Raw genomic sequence first — 21967 nt, 5'->3', positions numbered from 1 at the left:
GTGAAGGTCTTCCTTTCTTCATTTGATGCTGTTTTGAACTTCAAAAACCATATTGGAGACGTGATTGTTGACTTTTCAGGAGTTTGTAAACTCAAATACCATGTTAAGAACCCTGACGGTTTTTAGGCAGACGCAGTGAGTTAGTAAAGATAATTCATTTAATCATTACGCTCCTACAGCAATTACCTCAATAGATTTCCTGCAGAGCATTTCCTTACTTCAGCTTACAAAGAAACTTTGTTGGATTTTTCTCTATCAGCAATGGTCATTTTTCTCTTCGGCATGCAGCCTTCGTTAGCAGGTGGTTATATATAGCGATAAACTTCGAAAAGCGTACAAAAACCTGCTTATTCCATACGCTGTCCTGAGCGTTTATCTAGGTTAGTCGTTTAGCCAGGTTGATAGTGAAATTTGCTACAGATTTTCTCTACCCTAGTTTGCCCTAGTTGTTACCGGTTTCTAAAGTTGCGCTCCCTAGCAATGTATTGGTGACCAGATTAATGTGGATTTAATGAGGTCCGGCAAGAAGTAACTTTTACAATTATTTACGAACTTTACCTTGCTTTCTTCATATATAAAAAAAAGAAGCATCCGAAGATGATACACTTCATTATATTCAGTCTATTTTATTTAGTTTCAACTCGTGAACTTTAATTGCACCATCAAATAGTGCTTTTTCTCTTGGAAAATCTTGCTTTAGTTGAGTTGTTCGTTGGAGATGTCAGTTTTGAAATGTCAAACGGTAGAAATTACGGCCTACTAAAGCAAACCAACTAGTGTAACATATGCAACGAGAATAGTAAAATAGAACTGTGAAACAAGTTGCATTCCGTTTTTTTCAACATTTTAAATGTATCTAACAAAAAAACCCCAGGATGGATAAAGTACAAAGCTGCAAAAAAAAAAAATTTTTTTTCCAACCAGTGTGGCTGCATTTCCCCGCACGGCGTATGCGCTTTGGTGGGATTACTTCAATTAATTACAAACGGCGTGCACAAAAGTTTACACATTCTACAACCGTTCACCTCTTGCCTTCATTCGTCTCGTGCCTTTAGCTCTTCCCAGCGCGAAAGGCCAACGCTTTCGCTAATTCATGCAATCTCAAATGCGCACGTGCAAAACTTTCCCAACGTGGCAACGTTGCAACGCGCGCTGCCCTTCTTTGCTCATCGCCTTTGCCCTTGTGTGTGTGCATGAGAGTTGTTGTTTTTTCCTTGTCCTGTGGAGCCGTTGTTTGGTTCTGTTTGGCACCCTTCCTCCATCAGCAACCGTCGTTTGCAACCCACCTTCCGGGCGTCTCTAATTTCCTAATGTTCCCATAAACAGACACGATCCAATTATGACGGCAACTTCCGGTCGTGTGATTTCCTCCCATTATCGGACTCGCGGGGAAAAGCGAACGCGCGGTTCGTACGCGAGGTGGCAAACTTTCGCTATAACTTATCTGTGCATTAAAATCACTTTGACACCAATTTGCTGGCATGCGTCTGTAAAAGTTGGGCGCTTTCTTTTTATGTCCACCACTCCAGGCTTTATCTCGCTCGCGTCGCTATTGGCTCCGGGCGCTCTCTCTCTCTCTCACTCTCTCACTCTCTCTTGTTCATCCTTGAGACGAGGACGAGTGAAAACTCACATCCGGCACAGCTGGGCCGGGCAAAAGGGCCGGCCCATTTCACAGTGCGGGAGGTATTTTGGCTTCCCGATGTGTTTTCCGTTTTTCGGTCCCTTTTTTGTTGCCTCTTTTTCGCTTCATCGCCATGCGCTTCTTGGGCCGGACGTATCGTGCCGAGATTCCTTCTTTCGATCCGCAGCAATTACCAACCCGTCGGTGGGCTCCGACGATGAGATGAAAATCATACCGATCTCGGAATGGTGCCCGACCCATTCGGGAACGAATCGTACGAATTTGGACGCTCGGACGCTCGGAGGGATCTTTTGGGTGAAAACTTTCCACGAGCTGGACCAGGCGAGTCCGCTTGCTGGATGGGAAAGAAAACTAGCCCGAGAAGCCTCGGTCGATGCGTTCTTTCGAGGGACCATTTTGGTGAATGGTGGTTGGGAAAGAATACTTTAGTTTCAACTTTCCATCAAACGTCGGTAGCGTCGAGAGAAGCTCCAGCAGCTAGAGTTCCCGATGGAAACGCCGGAATAGGACTCCAGCTCCGTTGCCGTTGGTTGAATTCGTTACAATTTTGCAGCGGTTCGTTGAACATGGGTTTTCTTTCCCGTAACAGAGAGAGAAGTGACTCGCAAGGAATGGCCCATCCAGGACCGGGATAAACTGCAGCCGGGCATTCCATCCAGACCTGACCAGTGGCTTCTCCAGCGTTCTGCGTGCGTTCCTTTTGCCGTTCCGGTGTCGTTTGCTTATTTGGGTCGATTTTTCCCACCCTGTGCGTTCTCTCTTTTTTCCCAAACGGTTTGCTTAATGATGAAAGTTTTATTATAAGTAATCATCTATAGCAATTAGAGTTTCGTTTGCGGGGATTTGTGTGTGTGTGTGTGTGTGTGTGTGTGCGTGGGTGCGCTACTTTCCTATCCCAGCTGAAGATTTCAACCGTTTTCCAGGACTCTCATCCCATGCAGCGTGAGAGCGCTTTGTAAGCGCTTTGTAAGATCGCCTTTCCATCGTGATTGCAGATGACCGAGGAATCGGGGAATGTTTCACGTTGGATTTGCCGGTGCCGTGCTTTTAACTTTTATTTTGCCATCCCACGGCGGCGCGATGTTGGCGAGCGGGGGTGTTTTATTCTGCTGCATCTTGAAACAAAATGCGCGAGACAAGATAATCTGGTTGGGTGTGAGATCGTTTGCTTTTGCTTTTGCTTGCGAAATGAATTCATTTTAGCGCTGATGCTGACGTGTGATAGCAAGATTATCTTGTTGCATATAACGCGGCGCGTAAAATGAGCGCGGAAACGCAATTATGGAAGTGATATTGCACTCGAGTAGTTCAGCTTTGCGGATGAAAATTAAAAATGCGAATTAACTGAAAGGTTTTGAAATAATAATACCGCAATAAAAAAAACGCCTGCTCGCTGTTTGCATGAGCTGGCTTTAATGCTGTCTCATTTAAAGTGAGTAAAAGTTCGCTTGAATGCAAAAACGAAAACCAGTTCAAGGAGCAGCCGTAGGAAATTATGCGTCCTCAGTCTCAAACGTCGTTCTAGAGCTTTTTTTTTCTCCATCGCTTTTCGCCCACTCTCTTCTCATCGTTATTACACCCGTGAGCGGGCACCGGCGAAGGAAGTAATGAGGCAAGTGTACGCTTCCGGGTTTTTCCATCCTGATTTCATGCCCATCATCATCGGTCCCCTCACACAGCCTCTTCACGCACGGGTGCAATTGGCACCCTTTATACCGTCACCGTCGCCATTTTGCAGAAAGCAAACCCTGCAAAAGGAGCTTCTCTTTTGTATGTTCGACTCCACCCAATTGCACCCGCCTGAGTCCACTGCAAGCCCTTCGGCTGTCGTCCGTGAAATCAGGTTTCTATTTTCGATTTTTGCGATTGTTCTCTCTCCCGGCCGAAGCTCAACCAGCTTTCTTGAGGGTGTTGCTATTTTCTCTCTCTCTCTCTCTCTCTCTCTCTCGCTTTCGCCAGCTCGTTGGTTCATTTTCTTTCCCACTGATGCTGCACGATGAAAAGCACGATGCTGCGCTTCCATCGATCGCACCCGCCATGACGATGATTTGATGATTCGCGACGCTTCCTTTAGGGCGCTTGCTTGCATTTGTGTACCCCTGGAGGGATGTTACGGCCCAAGCAAAGAACTCCTCCACTCACAAAGCGCTTGTAAAGGCGCTTGTACTTCAAAGGGCAGCGTAGTCTTTTTTTGTTTTGTTTGCTTTTGCCATTCGCCCTTTCGCCCTGCTCGCACTGCTTCGGCAGCAAGTGAACGGAAACAAACCGGCACGCAAGATAAGTGGTACAAATTGAATCGAGATGAAGGCTATTGTTTTCCCGGCCGGCTTCGTTTCGATGCCGCTGCCCAGGTCCTTGACCTGGGGCGAAAAACTCTCCTAAGGGTGCGATGAGTTTGAATGGAATAATTTAGAGGCCGGCTTGCGGGTGCGGTCAAGAGGCGTTTCGGGCTTTGACGCCGTCGCAAAAACATCATTCTGGTCGGTGGAAAACTCGAGTTCGAGCACCGGGATGATTTTGCACGAACGCTTGTAATGGTTGATGGAAAAGCCGTACGCTCCCCGGTGAGGTTAGATAAGCGGGACGGTGCTGGTAAATTAATCAATTTTTAAAAGGGATATAAAGCGGGAAGCGCGTCTTCAGCCAAAAATTATCAATCAGTCTCAGTCCGAGCCGCATTTTTGTCGCCACAGGCTTGATCCCTAATGGCGATTATCCACGGCTTGATGGATGCTTTCCGTGGATGAGCCTCGGGTACAAATTCATCACCTTTTTCGTTCTCCAAACGGCGTTTGTTTCTTTCATCAACTCAGCCGAAAGCTTTCCGGATGCTAATTTGATACCTCCGTCGGTCTCCAGTCGCCCCGGAACAGATTGAAACGGGCAAGCCTACCAGCAGCTTCTACACCTTTATCACTCGATAAGCCTAGTAACTTCCCCAGTAGCTGACTTTGTTTTTCGGCCCGATCGAAGTGGATGAGAAAACGTAATGAAAGCAGACGAAATGAGCGAAAAGAGAACTAAACCAAACCAAAAAAAAAATGAATCTCAACACACCCAACCGGAAGGTGGTGAAAGTAGACAAATGTTTCAATTATTATCCGCTCCGGTCCGTGTAGCGGCTACAAATTGGTGCGCATTTGTGACAGGACGAATAAGCCCCCTCTCCTTGGGTCCCCGGGTCGCGCGTCATCTTAACGCTAGCGTGTCTCCGGGAGTGGTTCATCGATTTTGCCAACCAAACGGCGAACCCCCACGAAACGGACGTGCGGGTGGTGCGCGCTGACGCGGAACGAAGAAGCCCTACGGGTGGGATGCCTTTTCGCATTAACATTTCCTTCACCGGCTCTCGCCAGTACCAGGGGGGGGATTGTGATCGGAGTGCGTGAGCTTTCCGTGAGCCTTTCCGTTCCATTTTGCGCGTGGATAGCAGTGACAGGCTTTCCCGACCGCCTATTCAATCGTACAGGGCTGAGGACGACACACACCCTCCGAGAGCGAGAGAGAGAGCGAGAGATGCAAAAAGAAAAAAAGGAAAGCATTCAGGGAACAGCGTCAGCCAGTTCCAGGGCAGTCTGTCTGACGCACGAACCCGACGGAACATGGGACACGGGCGCCACGGGACGGCGACGACGACGGCAAAAACGAAATGGAACGGAACGGCACGGTGGCAATGATTTTCCCAGACATTAGCCCGGAATCTTGACGATTATTCATCATGTCAGCTCTGCCAGCCGTTTCATTTTCTCTCCCAAGTTCCGCGCGGCACAACCGATGGCACCAAGGGTGGTGGTTTCGAGTCCTTTCGCGGGGGAGCGTTTTTTTTCTCTCTCCGTGTGTGTGTGTGTCGTCTGTTTCTGGTTCTGCTCCCCTCCAACTACTCCACCTCGATGAAGGATGATGTGCAGGGAATGGTGCCCCAAAACAGGCGGAAAGGAGACCCCTTGGAGACCCCGGAGGCGCTTCATTGAGGGTGCAGATAAAGTGAAAAGCTAAGGACACGCGGCAGCATCTTTTCGGAGGGCATTTCAGTGAGCTTCCGCCGGTGCCGACGTGGTGCTTGACGAAGGACGAGGATGACATATTTTTCCTGTACCAACCCCCACCCCCACGAGGACGAGTAGGGGATGTAAGGGGGGAAGGGTGAAGGACAAAACATCGCGACCAGACACACCCGACCCAAGCGGTCGGGAAAGGTCCGGGATGGTTGAACGTTCAATGGTAGCCTCGATATGCGTGCGTGTGTTTGTGTGTGTGAGTATCCTTTTAATGGTGAGCCAATAGAGAGACAGCAAGTGTGTGTGTGTGAGAGAGAGTGAGAGAGAGAGAAAGAGAAAGAAAAAGCTTCACCGAGTGGTGAGTGAGAGCCGAAAATTAAAGATTCGCTATTCCGTGTGACAGATTATGATTAATTGATCCTCCCCCGAAAAAGGACGAAGCATAAAAGAAGACGAACAACAACAAAAAAAAAACCCACAGGCATTTGTAGTTGCGGCGGCACTAGTAGTGGACGCTTTGTTCGAGAAGCGTTTCTCTCTTTCTTTTTTTTTTTCTTTGCGTACTGTTGACCGATCCTCTTAACCACGACCATTCGGCTAGGCGCCCCAAAACAGGATCAAGATGGTGACCGTTGATGCCATCAGGCTGGTGGATTTTATTTGTCACCATTCTTCACCTTCTCCACCGTGGATTAAGGTTTTTTTTTGGGAATGGTTTTGCTCGAGTGGCAGATAGAATGACTGATGGCGGACAGGATCGGGTCGTGCTGCGTAGCGCCGCCGGAATTTGACCGCTTAAAGAGCTTTAAACGACACCAGAACGTTTGTGTTTGTGTTTATGGGGGCGTGCATCAGTTCGATCGGGTGCACCACACCGCAACGGGCACGTGATGTACTACACGCGAACCATCAGCGGCGCGGAAGAATTATTATCTGCCAGTAGTAAAAGCCAATATTATATGGCAATAATAAAATATTTGCTGACTTCAGCGGCCGCCAGTGTCGAGCGGAATGCGCGTACGCATTTTCCCGCTTTCCTGGGAGTGAGTGCGCTGTCTGGGCGCCTGGTTTTGGAGTCTATTGATCCAACGTACCCCGAGCGTACGCATGGCGATGGAGGCGCCTGGCCGCGCACGCGAAACCAATGGCGATGGGGAAGATGTTCGGTTGTGGCGAAGCAGAAACTACCCACCCGGATCGATCGGATCGATTTTGAGGGCTACGGGCGCACCCCAAAAACCCACCCGCCCGAACTAACGACGCAATGGCGGGCCGGATATGGCGACCGGATATGGACGTTCTCGAGTGTGTGTGTGTGTGTGTGGGTGTGGGTGTATGTCCCTCGGCGTGAGTTATGATAGTGCGTCAGCGATTTTTATTCGATCCCGGGCCGGGATTTAATGAGGATTTGGTGTCGGCTTGTGTGCTTTAGCGGTTCCGTGCCGGGATGGCTCCACCCGATGATGGATGTGGTTGGCGTGCTGGGTGCGTGTTGCGAGAGGCAACGCGTGGCGTGGGCAGGATGCGTGGGGCACGCGAAGGACGCTTAAGCGAAGCGCTAACAGGAAGCAGCCGCTTTACGCGCGGCTATTATATGGCCCTCGTGCACGGAAGCTCGACCAATTTTTCTTCTAATTTTCCGGGCAACCCATCCCGCTACCCAAGAAAACGCCATTTGTTTCGCGTGTAGTGTGTGACGTACGTGGCGTGAAATTCAGAAGCCACCAGCAGCAGCAGCAGGCGCGAGTGAATTGAAACATGTACCGTGCGCGTTGCTGTGTTTGTGTGTGTTGGTTGCCCGTGGGAGGATGCGCAGGAAATGTAGAGATTTGTTGCGAAAACATTAAACCCGGACAGGCAGTCGTTAAAGCCGCCCGTGAAGCGTTGCAACACATGTTACATGCTGGGGAGTGGATGTGAAATGGTGCTTTCTTTGAAAGTTTTTGGGGCAGAATTTTTCGAGGAAATACACGAAAGAAACAAACCAGTAGGCTATGAAGGTTATTTGACAGATGAACGTGATAGATCCTTTTATTTAATAACATTTAAGCTTTGATAATCTTGTAGTTCAATTAAATTGAAGGCAATGGTTAAAAGTTCAACAGAAACTTCATCCTATTGTAAGTTATTTGAACAATCTACACACAGTATTGTATTAAATCTAATCATACTATAAAGTGGACATACTATAAAGTTAAAAAAAAGCTTTTATGGCGTTTAAAAAATGCCTCAAAAAGGTTTTGCTTTACAAAAAACCTCTCTCCGTTTTCCAACGAACAGCCAACTTCCGAAAGATTATATTGCTATTGCTCAAATGGAGTAGTATTAATTACAAACGGAACAAAGAACTCTCTCACCGAACGGGGCAAACAAACACCACCCGGACAATCGAAACAGGACAAACCCCCCGGTACGCAACACCGACCACGCGTCCCCAAACGAGGGAATTCATAATCCTTCCTCGGCGTGGCCCGGACGACAGTAGATTCGCCTATCTGGCCTATCTTGCCCAAACGGGGACGCCGAACAATTGCCTTTGCCACAGTTCAACTCACACGCGGCCTCAAAACTGGTGGGAAGTGTACGCCGATAGATAAATACATCTGCTCGCAACCCGACCCGAGTTAAGAATGCGCCCTTTACATGGACCTCGAGTGGCACGCCGCCAGGACGTGATGCAGTGCGATATTTGTTCCGGCGGGCCACTCGGGTTGTGGTTTTGCCCGTTGAACCCCGCCAAAAAGGTCAATGGCAGATTGTGTGCTGGCAAGGGGTGTGTCAACTACCCGAAAGGGATTTCGGGTGTGGTCGCCAGCATATTGCAGCGTCCCAAGGCAGCCAGGATGGGGATGCCTTGTTCGTTGCGCCGGAAATGCGCATTCGCCCCGGGGGGAGGGCTGTGAGCATCAGAATGTCAAAATTTACTACCAACACCCACCTTAGGGCTTTGGGCGCGGTTTCTTTTGTGACTGAAGCGTATGTATTATTAAGCTTTCGTTTGGTATGCTAACGTTTTAACTATGCCATTCTTTGGGCGGGTCAACGCTCTCTTGGGGTCATGTTTTCAGTTTAAAATCGATTCCGAGTACTCCAACAGGACGTGTAAATGGCGATGGTGTGTTTTTTTGGGGGGAGCGTAGTTGAGGATTTTTCTTTCTCAGCAAAAGCAAAGCTGGTTCGAAGAATCGATGAGTTTCAGAGCTTTTCATCGCAAAAAACGGCATTTCAGATCGAATGGCTCGATTGACTGATCGTTCATTTGAGCTTTAGCGGGAACTGAGATGAGTTTAAGTGAAAACGATTGATACACAACGATAAGAACCATTTTTCGTTTTGAGCAACAAAATAAGTCGTTTTTGAAGCTATTCTTGAAATTCATGCAACAACGCCTAGTAAAACATGTATACAAATTACTTTATCAAAAATACTTCACAGAAGAAAGAGTTCTAAACTCTCACAACCAAAGCACACCTTTATGCTTAATCCAAACCAATTTGAACCACTCGAGCCGTGAGTCGATTCGGCCTTCTTCACTATTCCCACGACCCAGATAGCGTGCGTTTTGTCGCTCAAACGCTGCACCAACTTTTAGTAAATTTCTGCCGAGCGCTGCAAAAACGAAGAAAAGGGTTTAACGCGAACAGATGCGAAAATGGACACCTGCTTGCGTGCCTCACTCACCCACACGATTGGTGGCGTTTATTTAAAAAAATTCAAATTCCGCCTGTGGTGACGACACAAACGAAAAAAAAAATCTGCAAACAAAACAAAAAACCAGCAAAATAAAACCAGCGAACTTGTGCTAAGTGTTCTCGGGGTGGTTCCTCCCACTGCCACCTGCCACTTGTAGTTTGAAGTGTTTCGTCATCCCTTTTTTCTCTCATTCCCTCCCCATCGCGCACGGTTGCCAGCCCGGTGTGGCACGGTGTTCGAAAATTGTCGTATGTTTTGCTTAAAATTGGCCACCCAATCTACCCCCGGTCTGCTGCACGACCGACTGCAAACAACGAAGACGGCACACGGTTTGGTTGGTGTGTGCAAACTTGCTCGGGTTTTTTATTTTTTATTTTTGCTTCTCATTTCTGTCCCATTTTCTTTCGTGCTCGCAGCTACTTTTTCCCCCCAGCACTACCACGAAGGACGAACGTGGGATCGAAAATGGGTTGGAAAACAGTTTCGAAAACCTTCCTCCCCGGGTTGGTGCTGGTTGTGGTGTCTCGCAGCTGGTTGTTTCGGTTTTGCGCCAAACCGTGTATCGAAATTGCTAATGCTAACAGCGTTTCGAGCCTCGGGCTACAGGATTCCAGGATGGTTGGTGCTTTTATCTGCACCCTCACCCCCTACCGAAGCCGAACTCGCCAAGCTCACCTGCTTGGCTGGTGTTTATTCTTTTCGTGTTCGCGACGAAGGCTTTCCCCGGATTGAACGGGTTGGAAACTATGCTGCAACATAGTATTGCAACGGACGTGAACCTCCGAGCCACATGTGTCCGAGGCGGGTCGGTACGGCTCGTTGATTAATTGCTGCCACGGGACCGGAAATGGGAAATGCTGGCTGTCCCGGGACGGGCTCGTGCTCGGTGGAAGATAAATAGCGCACGGTGGGAGTGGTCCTTTTGGGGTGTCTGATTGAGCCGTGCCGGGGAAGCGTCACTCAAGGCTGATTACTGTTCGGCAGGAGGCTCTTGGTCTTAAGATTGTGTGAAAAGAATGTCGAAAAAAAGGATTATATCAATCTCCATTAAACTTTCTTTTTTATGAGTGATGTGCTGTTTTTATAGAGGAAAAAATACAACCCTTCTATGTTCTAGGTTCGAGCTCATGGTTTCTGTTACCCTTATTTTGGATGTACTGAATATGGTGAAAAACACTATCAGTAAGACAATATCTCGATTCTCCATTTTGTAATCCCTCATGTTTAGTGGGAAATGTACAACAAACTATTAAAAGCAAAGCTAGCATCAGCTCGCTCTATTACACTTCCATTAAAAGGACCCATGCTGGTCGATATAAAAACAAATGTTCCGTTCCACCCCCAGACAATTCTATTGTACCGTCGTCTTGTGTGTGAGTGTGTGTGCACTACCAAGCGCCTCAGCGAACAGAAACAATAGAAACCCGTCTGCGATGGGAAATATGTTTAGAAATTTATTTCCCAGCGAGGCGTAATATCAAAAAACGTCCTTGCCATGTAAGTTATACGCTTTAATTTCGATATTTTTATTGTGCCCCACGTTGGCCGCTCGTTCTCTCTCTCTCTTTGGCGTTCGATCGGTCACGTTTGCCGTGGGCGGAAATGGGCCGCATTCGTGGCATTCGCCGGAAGACGGCCAACCGTAAGAAGCCACCATCCTGGCCTACCGTGGCACGCTTCGCGAGCGTAATATGTCTTATAAAGGCGGTGGCAGTAAGAAACAAAACGTAACGAAACGGAGCGAAATGAATCGGGAAAAAAGAAAAAGAACAACAAGTAGTTTGCCACCAGAAAGCAGAGCACGCGCCTTCAGAAGCCTGCACGTGAAGGCCAATAATGTGGGCTGACTTTTGAGTCCATGGGCCGGACGGCGGTGTCCAGGAAAGCCGGGCCGGAGGCCTGTGCCGGAACCTGGTGGCACATCCCCCGTGTGAGGCTCCGATGGAAACGATGTTCTCTATTAAATTAAAATGGAAAATATAGTTTATATATGTACACATGGCACATCCCCCGGTGGCTCACTGCCACCGTTCGCTGGCGGGAATGGGTGCTTTTGGACCGAAGGACGAACCCCGGAATATAATGGCATCGAAACGAAACCACGGGGGGGGGGGGGGGAAAGAAGCAACAGCGTACGACAACCGTACGTTGCAGACGATCCACCATTGGGCGAGTGCCCGTCGTCGGCCGTACGGCGGGAGAGAATCCTTTTGCGCCATTGTTACCGAAAGTTGCTGCGCCCCGAAAGGGCTGCCGGCAGCACTCCGTCCGGAAAAGCGCCACGAAGCGGGCTCCATCCGGCAAGATGGAAGCATCCAGGGATTCCGGGGCCCTTTGCGGTGCGATACAAACGCACATACACACACACACACACCGTTCACTAGCACACAAGCACAGCCCGCCTGAACAGCGAGCACAAAATGATAATAGTTATTCCGCTCACGTTATCTATTAAGGAGGCGCATGGAAGCGAAATCCGATTGGCGCATATGCAGGAAAGTGCGGAATGGTAATGCCATCCCACCCTCCACCCCCTCCTCCTCCTCCTCCTCCTCCTCCTCCTCCTCCTCCACCCACTCAAGGATGGGGTTTTGTGCAATGGCGGATACAATGGCGGTATGCGCTAGTAAAATTTGCTTAACGCCGATTCGATTAATTTGCACGACTTACAAACAATCTTATTGGCGTTTGCGTTTGTTGCGGGGTTTATTCCTTTTTTTTTCTTCTTCGCTACTTCCTTTCGTGTGTGTGTGTGTGTGTGGGTGGGTGGATGTATGTATGCCTCTTTCGTGTTCGCGGGTTGCATACGAAGAGCGGCATTTCGAAGCGTGCTGCAGCGGCATAGTACGGATGCGTAGCATTTGTGAAAGGATATGCGGTGCGTGGGGTGTGTTGTGCTATTTGAAAACAAATTACTGGGGGTGGAACTGAATTCCAACAAAGTTTTAGGTGGCTGGATTCGCGTGCGGGAGACGAGCTTTATTGAGCAGCAATTACCATTCGACAATTTACTGTACATTTATGCGTGTTTTCAAGAATATTTAAGAGCTCGTGGAACACATTTTTTTTTAGATTGCAGGGAAAAGAACACTTCCAACCTATCAAGAGTTTGCTGTTGAAAACTATTCGACGCAATAGAAGCTTTAGAAAATGAATGCAAATTGCACTGGATCTGCAGTAAAATGCAGCTTCAGTTGCTGTTGCCCCTTTCGAGCCAGAAAAGTAGGGATTTTGTTGAAGTAGGAGCAAAAAAAAAAGGAAACCTCCTTTGCACGTTGCCTTCGTGTGATATAACCACCCGGTAGGATGTGCTATTGAGTGCGCATGAGTGTGTCGGTTGCACCGGAAACGCTACCGGCTGGCATCGGATGCGGTACAGACCGTCCTCGATGGCTTCAAAGCGCTGCTCACGAAATGCTCCTAATCCACAGCTCGTCCGTCAACGAAACCTCCATTAGCAGGCATGGATGGGGGTTGTAAAGTTGGCATCCTACCGTTTTGCCTGTGGTACCATAAAAGGACGCTTCCGCTGTCAAAAACGGGCCCCGTGTGGCCGTTTTTGTGAGCGTAAGTGCGTCCATTGCTCGGTGTCCTCGCTGCACAAGGCGGGAGTGTGCTTATCCATCAGGATCCGTAGAAGGATCTTGCCAGGGGGCTGGGAATCGAGGCAGCAGTGGGAATCGAGAAGCTATCTTTGTAATCGAAGCATCAGAAGCAAACACACATACACAAAAGATGCGCTAAGCCATCCACAAGTGCGTTTAAAACATGCACTGAAAAGAAGGACGGTATGTGGCCGAAAAAGGGGGAGCCAAACACTTTTGATCGGGAAAAATCCCGTCCATTAGAGGGTCTTGCGCGAGGGCTTGGTGATGCCATTTTTCACTCTCCTCCCTCCACCTCCATCTCATCCCTGCCATATCGGTTGTCGAGTGTAACGTCCCGCCATATTGACCGGAGCCAAAAATGAGATGGAGGCGATTAAAGCGTAAAGTGGAATAAGCGCCAGCACTCGATTGGCGAAATGGCGACTCACGGGTGTCCGAGAAACGGATTAGCCGCTACTTAGTGCGCCATTTTGAGCACGATGGCTCTCCAGTGCAGCCGGGGCTTCGTTTGTTTGGGAGGACATTCGGTTAAAGTTTGCTCAGGCTTTTAGCGCACCCTTGAATGGGTGTCTCTTTTTTTTTTACTCTTACCATCACACTCACCGTTCTCTGGTTGCTTTTTTGCCGTACAGCGGATAATGGACTCGGCGGAACAAGCTGCCCTTTCGGAGTCTGATCCGGAGTCAGCCACATCCAAGTCACACCCAAGCGGGTTCTACGATGCACGGCGCATCAACGAGTACCAATCGGATGGACGACTTGCTGAAGGTTCACGGCAGATGTTGCTGCGTCATATGCGCCGATTCGAAGGCTATCCTGTTAACATCAGCCTCAGCTCGGTACTGCTGCCGGTAGGTGTCAGTTTGGACGAACCGGAGACTCAGAGTGCCATCAAGTGGTCATCACACCTGGACCCGCTGTTCGCGAACAACATCGAGCGTGATTCGGCTCTCTCGTGGCAGTACTTTGGTAGTAGTGCTGGCTTTTTGCGACGATTCCCTGGCACAGCTTGGCCACCCGAGACGTCGTACGGTAGCAAGGAGATTAATGATTTCCGAACGGAGGATTGGTTCATACAGGCGGCTTCTTCGCCGAAGGATGTGGTAAGTATCGCTCACCTGGAGGAGGGCTGAAGAGCTAAAGACTAAACGTTACCTTTTGCGCGGGGTTGCAGATCATTTTACTGGATTCTTCCGGTTCGATGAGTGGCAAGGAGTACCAACTGGCGGTGTCTACGGCCTCCGCCATCCTGGACACCCTTGGGGATGACGATTTCTTCAATCTGATCTCGTTCTCCGACCAAGCACGGGTGATTGTGCCCTGTTTCCAGGACAAAATGGTACGTACGCTGGAAAATGTGTTTAATCAGTTCAAAACCCTAATGGAAACTGCTTAATGTTACCGTTTTTTCACTTTGAACAGGTACGCGCCACACCTGACAACGTGAAGGAGGTGAAGACGGCCATCAACGCGGTGGAGTGCGAAAACACGGCCAACTTTTCGGCTGCCCTGGAAACGGCATTCGAGCTGTTACGCAAGGTAAGTGTTTAGCAGAATCTTCCATTCAAGAGAAGTGGGAGAAAGTTTCATCTTATACTCTCGATTGTTATCTCTTCTACAGTACAATCAAAGCTCGCAGGGCAGTCAGTGCAATCAGGCTATTATGCTGATCACGGACGGTCCGAGCGACACGTTCATGGAAGTGATCAAGCACTATAACCATCCGCACATGCCGGTTCGCATCTTCACCTACCTGATCGGGACGGACAAGAGCGGTGGCAAGAACCTGTACCGGATGGCTTGTGAGAATAAAGGTAGGGAATAGCTCTTAAAGACCAATAACCAATTATTAATTTACCTGTACCTTAGAGACCAAATTATGCACCAATAAGAAATTTTTTACAATGTCATGAGGTCACTACAAATAGATCATCAGTAAAGACGTCTATTCTAGCGCATATAGCTCTAAAAATATAACTCCAATTTCCTGGTAGGCTTTTTCGTGCAGATAAACAGCGCCGAAGAGGCACGCAAGAAGGTGATCGAGTACGCGCTGGTGATGGCCCGCCCTATGGTCCTGTACCAAGCGGATCATCCAGTACACTGGAGTCCAGTGTTCATGGGCGGTCGTAGTGGTGTTCTCGGACGTGAAAGTGAAAACCGTCGCAAGCTGGTGACGACCGTTTCGACACCGGTGTTCGATCGACGCAACCACTCAGCTCGAGCTGCCAATCTTCTGGGTGTCGTTGGAACGGACGTCCCGATCGAGGAGATCCAGAAGATGATCCCACAGCACAAGCTGGGCGTGAACGGGTACGCGTTCATCGTGGACAATAACGGTCGGGTGCTGTACCATCCTGATCTGCGACCTCTGAGTGACAACGACCAGTACAGTGCGACTCTGAAGCACAAGTACAACTCGGTTGATTTGACTGAGGTCGAGTTGCCGGAGGTGGACAATCCTAGTAACACGATCAACGAACGGCATGATCAGCGTTACGCCAACACGCTTCAGGAGGTATTTCTCGGCGGACCATAGGTGATGAACAGGAAAGGTGAACATTAACGCTTGGTTCTTGTTTCAGCTCCGCAATGAGATGGTCATGCAGAAGGAAGGCGAGAACGAACTCACCGTACTGACGCATCTGGACGACATGAAGCGTGTGTCGTTGCGTTTCCAAAAGTACGCCCCACGATAAAGCACGCTCGGTTGAGGTTATGTTCACTCATCTGCGATCGTTTCCTTCGTTGCAGGTACTTCTACGGTGGGATCGATGGTACACCTTTCTCGCTGGGAATTGCCCTGCCTGATTCGTATGGCGTGCACGAGTTGAACGCTCAGCAGGAGATCAGGCATTCCCACATCAACGGTGAGTGCGTTTGATACGCTTATCGATTGTTCAAGGGTCGGCAAGTAAAAACGTTGCTGTTTTCCCACAGTGACGGAACATTTCAAGGGTAGCAACTGGAAGGTGCACCCAGACTGGGTGTACTGCGAGTACAACAGCCTCAAGGATGCGGACGGCACTGGCGAGGGTACGGAGGAGTCCACCTACCGGGACAAGGACGAAAGCTTCGACACGCCTGAAGAACAGGTGTTGCACTTCTTGGCCCGCGTCGGCAGGCCCGGCTGGAAGTGGATGTCGGTAAGCGACGGAGCGGCGTCGGATCGGAACTTATGGCCATGTCACTACTAACCGGGAAATTCGGAAACTTTGTCCTTTCACTTTCTTCGCTATCCTGCAGGTTCGTCCTCGATCACCTCAACCACACCACGGTCATGGTGGCATCCCGGTGGGCCATTACGCCCAACATCACTTTAATTCGCAGGGTTCACGCAAAGCAGAACCGTACTACTGCGATCGTACCCTCGTGCAGAGCCTCGTCCGGGACGCTGTCGTGACAGATGGACTCGAGCGGCCTCCGAGCCACCCTCGCAAGGAAGACCAAAGGTAGGTCGCGTGTTGGGGTAACATATTACACCTGCCTGTGTGCGTGTGGTGGCGTAGTATTTAGCTGCATCGCCTCATCTCATTGTAACGCACGCATATCACCCAAAAACAAAAATTATTCGTCAAAGCAAGCGCACGGCAATCCTTGGAAAACGCCAACTACTAACCAAATGCACTCTTCTTCTTCTGCACCGCCACCATTGCGCGTCTGGGTTTGTTTGGTTTTTTTTTCTTCTCTTTCTCCATTTTCTTTCACCCTGCACTACGGAAAACACACACACACACACAATATGCATTTTTATTCACCTTTCTCTAGCCCCATTGCCACGCTGATGGCATTACTGCACAGGTAATCTTGAGTGTCCGAAATGTTGTATCTTCTTTTTTCTTCTTCCTCACTGCTTCACATTTTCGCGGCAAGTTGTGGTGTTTGCATTTTTTGCGGGCGTTGTTTTATTCGATTTTCATTCGTTTTGGGGGCTGTAAAATGTGCTGTAGCGTTCTAACGATGGTAACAGGATAAGTACACCCGAACCGTCAAATCCTTCCGGTTTGCATTCCATCAACGTGCACTGTAAACGGATCGTCCACCCTTCGGTACCTGTACGGCTGCGGAATCGGAGTGACGCAAAAGAAAAAGGTTGTACAATAATCCCAAATTAATGCGCTTACGCATTGTGGCCGGAAGTGAGCGTGTTGGGTGGCGCATGACGAGAGGACACGAAACAAAAAAAAATAGCCCCTCGGTGATCAGCTCACTGCGTGTAATGACGTGCCGGAAATCCCTTACACGGGGCTCGGGTGCCATAATGGAAAAGGCGCGACGCTCCCAAACACCGCTCCCCATTACCGGCTTTTTGGATGTGGGGCTCCGATGGATATAGGGGGAGGCGGGAAGGATTCTCTCCTCCCCGAAGCACACACGAACAGTACGCACCGTAATGAAGCGCATCCTGTCCCCGCTTTGTTCGGGGTTGATGGTTACTAATCATGATCATTATGAGCGCACCGGGCCAAATGAAGTGGTGTGGCGGGCAAATTAATTTAAATTTTTCACCCATTAAACTAACCCCCGTCTCGTCGGCATCCCTTGAGGACGAGGGGACGAAGCGGTTCTCTTCCGGTTCGGCTCACCAACGAGGAACCAACCGGCCTCGGGAGATGTATCCTTGCGATTGGCCGTGGCCAGCCGGACCGTAATCATTAGTCAAGCCGGACGGGATAATGAATTGGCAAGGGGGCAGGCAGGCGGATGGGTGGGCGAGTGGACGAGCTTTCGCTTTTTTACGACCATTCCGGGGTAGGGAATCCTATTTTTTGGGGCAACACCCGAACCGGGTAGGACCGTTGGGATGAGAACGGTCGAACGCATGCATATTTAATTGGGTTGTGGTCCGAAAATGGGACACGGTTTCTGGGAGAACGAGAGGGTGTCTCGCGGGGGAACGGACACGGAAGGAGTCACAGGACGCAACCCAAAGTGAATCAGAAGCCCCAAACCGGCGATGAGATTGGCGTCGAAAGATAATCCACCCTCTCTTGGAAAGGGGTTGGATTGGGAACCACCCGGTTGCGTGTTCAACAAGTACTTTAACCGATGTTTCTTTGGTTTCTGTTCTTTCTTCCTTTTTTCGTCCTTTTTTTTTATTCGCTTCTTCGCGTGCCTGGATGACTGCCAAACGACGACACGCACCCGGTGTCGCGGTGCTGCTTTCGTACACCTACTTCCGGTCACCGGTCAGACGGCTCGGATTCAGCATGTTCAGCGTGAAGACAACGTTTGTGGCCACGCGATCGGGCCTGTTGCGCTGGATCGATCATCTTCCCCACGCGGAGGACTCAAACGAACCGTAAGTGATTGGAACGCAACCTAGGGCAGGTGTAGAAGTACTTTTCTCACGCCGAGTTCTCAACTTTGTGCAGACATTTCAGTGAAACAAACGCCCGTGCGATGGATATGAGCTGGTACAAGCGAGCTGTCGATCTGTATGCCACCGAACCGGAGGGATTCGTGTTTAGCGTGCCGTTTAATTCGGGGTATGTACGTCCGTCTGTCTGCACGTGATGCCATGCTGAACCACCGTATCTCTCTCTCTCTCTCTCTCGCTTACAGATACTCGGGCAAGAACAGCACCACGCTGGTGACTGCAAGTCACGCCATCTTCATCGATCACCGCGGCCATAAGGCGCCAGCTGCCGTGGTAGGGTTGCAGTTTTTGCACGAGTCACTGTTCAAGCACTTCATCAACATCACGTCAAAGGTAACACCTTCGGGGTTTTTTTGTGGGTTTTGTGAATTCGTTCCGCTGACGGTGAAGGTCCTGCTGCTTGTAATTCATCCTTCCAGTGTACCGCCTCGACAACCTGCAAGAAGAACTGCGCCTCGGACGAGCTCGATTGCTATCTGCTGGATGATAACGGGTTCGTGATACTGTCCGAGCGGAGTGAGCACACGGGCAAGTTCTTTGGACAGATTGATGGCACCATCATGGACTCGTTGGTGCAGGATCGCATTTATCGCCGGGTGCCGTTGATGGATTACCAGGGAATTTGTTCGGATCGGGACAACCCATACACGGGGGCTGGTGAGCCGTTGCAGCCGGTTAGACCGATGTCGTGGTTGCTGAAGTACTTCGTGTCGTTCGCGACCTACTGGTTGTCGGTGTTGCCGACTCCGATTGGGGCGTGGCAGAACTCGAACTATAATTATGAGGGTACGGATGATTTGGAGGAGGACGATACGTACGACTACGAGCAGCCTGATTATGAGTTGCCATCGGAGCATGGTGATGTGACTACGCCGGATTATGACCAGCGATCGACGCCAACTCCGCAGAGGTCCCACATGCAGTCTGGACCACGGGTTGTACCGGATCCGGCGCATGCGAGACCGTGCGATCTTAAGACGGACTTGTACGTGCTGCAACCGGAGCGTTTGAACTCGAGTGGACAGAACAACCCACTGAAGGTAGGGAACATTTGTTTTTGAACAGGTTTTAGTACAACACGTTATGAGTACTAATTGTACTAAGTGCACCGCGAGTACATGTTCTATATTTGAATACTTCTTCGTTATCCTTTGCAGGGAAAATTAACCAACTGTCACTCGTCAGGCTGCGAGCGTCCTTTCAGCGTGCAGAAAATACCGAACAGCAATCTCATCCTGCTGGTGGTGGATGTGCTGTGTCCTTGCGGCTCCAAGCAGCTGGACATTGAACCCCAGGAGGTCGTTGGTGGAGCAGGTAAGCCATTTCGCACAGAAGGATCAATCGGGTATGTTTTGGCAGACTTACTAACGCTTCTTTCCCAAACAGGAGCATGTGGAGTGCGTCGCATGGCCAAAGAAAAGATGAACCGAAAGCGCCCGGGCAAATGCATCAGCTACCATCCGGAGGAGATCGAGATCAAACAGTGCGGTACCGCCACGACACTGTTCCGGGCGTCCCTCTACTCGACGATAGCGACGTTTATTGTGATATGGGTGTTGGCCAGCGCGTGATAGGAAGCGTGCTTGTTCCGGACATTTTAAAGCACGCGGCGTTACATTCTTTTGAGTGGCGCGCGCTGTTACGATGAAGCGAAGAGGCTGACGTGTTGTGGCTCGGAAAACCGTACGCCAAACCGAAGTCAGCGCAAAGGATTTACGTTGCAGCACATTCTGTTTCCGTTTCGGTACGATTTATGTTTTCGTGTTGCAAGCGCCAGGATCTGCAGGCGTTGGCAGCATTTCACGCATCCCGGAATGGTTCTTGGCCTCGACGGTGCTCTCGAGGAGTGCTCGACGGTGTGCTTGGATGTTATGAAACACAACCTAACTACTACTCTACGCTAAGCGACACGTTATAAATGTATACAGTTCAGAGCTAATGTGGCAAATGGAAGACGAAATCCCAGTTCCAAAAGTACCAAGCATATGATCGCGACACGTGTGTCAAAGCGTTACTCCTATTTCCGGGTCAGCAAACGGGATGCTCTGGAGGGCATCGTACAGAATCCAATCACCTACATTAAGCACATAACATGCCGCAAACGATTTCCTACCGGATGCATCGACCGGGTTCGGCGAGCACGGGTGCATCGGGTGTGTATAATTGATGAAAGGGCAACCTCCGTCATGCGTTTCAGTGAGTAAAAGTAAGGCATTAGCAAACAAATTGGAAGCAAATGACGGATGACTGCAGTAAGGATTAGACGTTTCTTTTGTTTTCCCATAAGTGGGGCAGCTTTTAGCTTTGGTTTGGGTGTTTGTTAACGTCTAAGTTAATGGCTTGACTGACGTAGGAGTAATCTAGGACATAATGTTGATTACGTTGATTTGATCTCGCATTTCAGTGGTTTATCGTAGCGTTTTGACCAAACCCAGCAAAAATCAATACGGCCAAAAATCTGTAAGATAATTTTCCAATGTTTCCTGTACATACCAGTAATAACTTACGCAAGGTAAGTTAAGTATCACGCACCATCGTCACGGGTGGAACAGGTGGCTGGGTGCCCGATGTGATTGTGAATCGTGAGGTTATTTATTTAAACATAAAAAAAAGCTCTGATCGGCATACTGCAAACGAGGGTTTTACCATCGGGGGCATGTTGAAGGCTGCTGCACGTTGCAAGCAAAAATCTGGACAATACGAAGCTACACAAAATTAGGATCGAGTTAATAGTGCGGCGAAGTCACGCAAAGCCAAGCTACACCGGGTTAGGGGAGAAAAAAAGGGGGTCGTTTATTGCAATCCATTACCTTTATTCGTCTTTAGGCAAATTATTAGACTAATCTTTCCACATCCGTCACGAGCGGAAGCGGACGCTCTCGGGCTTGGGGAGCATAGACGAGGATCATCCAATGCGTTTCATGTCACGTACACGTTCGATTGACACACCGTAACCGGGAAAAAAACACCGTTTTGGCATATTAAACACATTAAATCAAACCAAGTTATAGGCGCTGGAGCTCATAGATGTAACAATAAACGGCAGGCCGCCGAAAGGCGAATATTAGTTTCGTTACATCGATGCGTACCGCCTTGTTAAGGGGGTCGCATGCCGTCTGATTTCGTAGCTAATGTAGCTAAATGTAAATGCACAGTTGACACAATAGATTTGATCGGAAGCAGTAGTGGCACCCTCGTACGATTAGTGTTAGTCATTCGTCATTCATCATTGTCGCGAATAGGCAGGGGAGTGTATAAAAGCAGTGTTTGTTGGGGAAGGGCTTAGCTCAAATTGTTTGGTTAGGGCACCTCCAACGGTTTGCAGCCGCCGGATTAGGCTTGTGGGGTTTAGTTGTAGTGAATGAACACGAATGAAATGATCGCTTAATCTGTCCTGCTTTCGATCGCGTTCTTTTCCCGCCAAGCATTATTTGGGCTCTGTGAGTAAAGGGGCACAACCAAACAGAAGATACATGCCTAGAAAAATTATGTACATCTCGGTTACGCTGAGATAACCGTATGACTCCGTTCCATTGCAGTCGGCTGCACTCCGATTGACGGGGGTATTAGAAAATTACGTTCATTACGTATGTTGGCTTGCGCTAGTTGAATAATTCTATGACCTGAACGATGTGAAATGAAC

The 21967-nt window shown here is 49.3% G+C and overlaps 1 protein-coding gene across 1 annotated transcript in view; it reads left to right on the top strand.

Annotated features, from left to right (window-relative positions):
- LOC128727520 (voltage-dependent calcium channel subunit alpha-2/delta-4) overlaps positions 1 to 19895 on the top strand; it is a 45813-nt gene extending 25918 nt beyond the window's left edge. The window contains exons 4-19 of the mRNA XM_053821439.1: positions 13577 to 14047; positions 14119 to 14283; positions 14367 to 14483; positions 14566 to 14758; positions 14939 to 15462; positions 15530 to 15627; positions 15699 to 15814; positions 15885 to 16090; positions 16191 to 16396; positions 16713 to 16745; positions 18139 to 18246; positions 18320 to 18433; positions 18510 to 18657; positions 18744 to 19364; positions 19482 to 19638; positions 19711 to 19895. Of these exons, the coding sequence (XP_053677414.1) occupies positions 13577 to 14047; positions 14119 to 14283; positions 14367 to 14483; positions 14566 to 14758; positions 14939 to 15462; positions 15530 to 15627; positions 15699 to 15814; positions 15885 to 16090; positions 16191 to 16396; positions 16713 to 16745; positions 18139 to 18246; positions 18320 to 18433; positions 18510 to 18657; positions 18744 to 19364; positions 19482 to 19638; positions 19711 to 19895 (3462 nt within the window). The remainder of the gene's footprint in view (positions 1 to 13576; positions 14048 to 14118; positions 14284 to 14366; positions 14484 to 14565; positions 14759 to 14938; positions 15463 to 15529; positions 15628 to 15698; positions 15815 to 15884; positions 16091 to 16190; positions 16397 to 16712; positions 16746 to 18138; positions 18247 to 18319; positions 18434 to 18509; positions 18658 to 18743; positions 19365 to 19481; positions 19639 to 19710) is intronic.
- Positions 19896 to 21967: the final 2072 nt, after the last annotated feature.

The sequence above is a fragment of the Anopheles nili genome, chromosome 3 (assembly GCF_943737925.1).
Source record: "Anopheles nili chromosome 3, idAnoNiliSN_F5_01, whole genome shotgun sequence".
NCBI lineage: Eukaryota > Metazoa > Arthropoda > Insecta > Diptera > Culicidae > Anopheles > Anopheles nili.
Note: the sequence above shows the minus strand (reverse complement) of the source record. Positions and strands in the feature narration are given on the sequence as shown.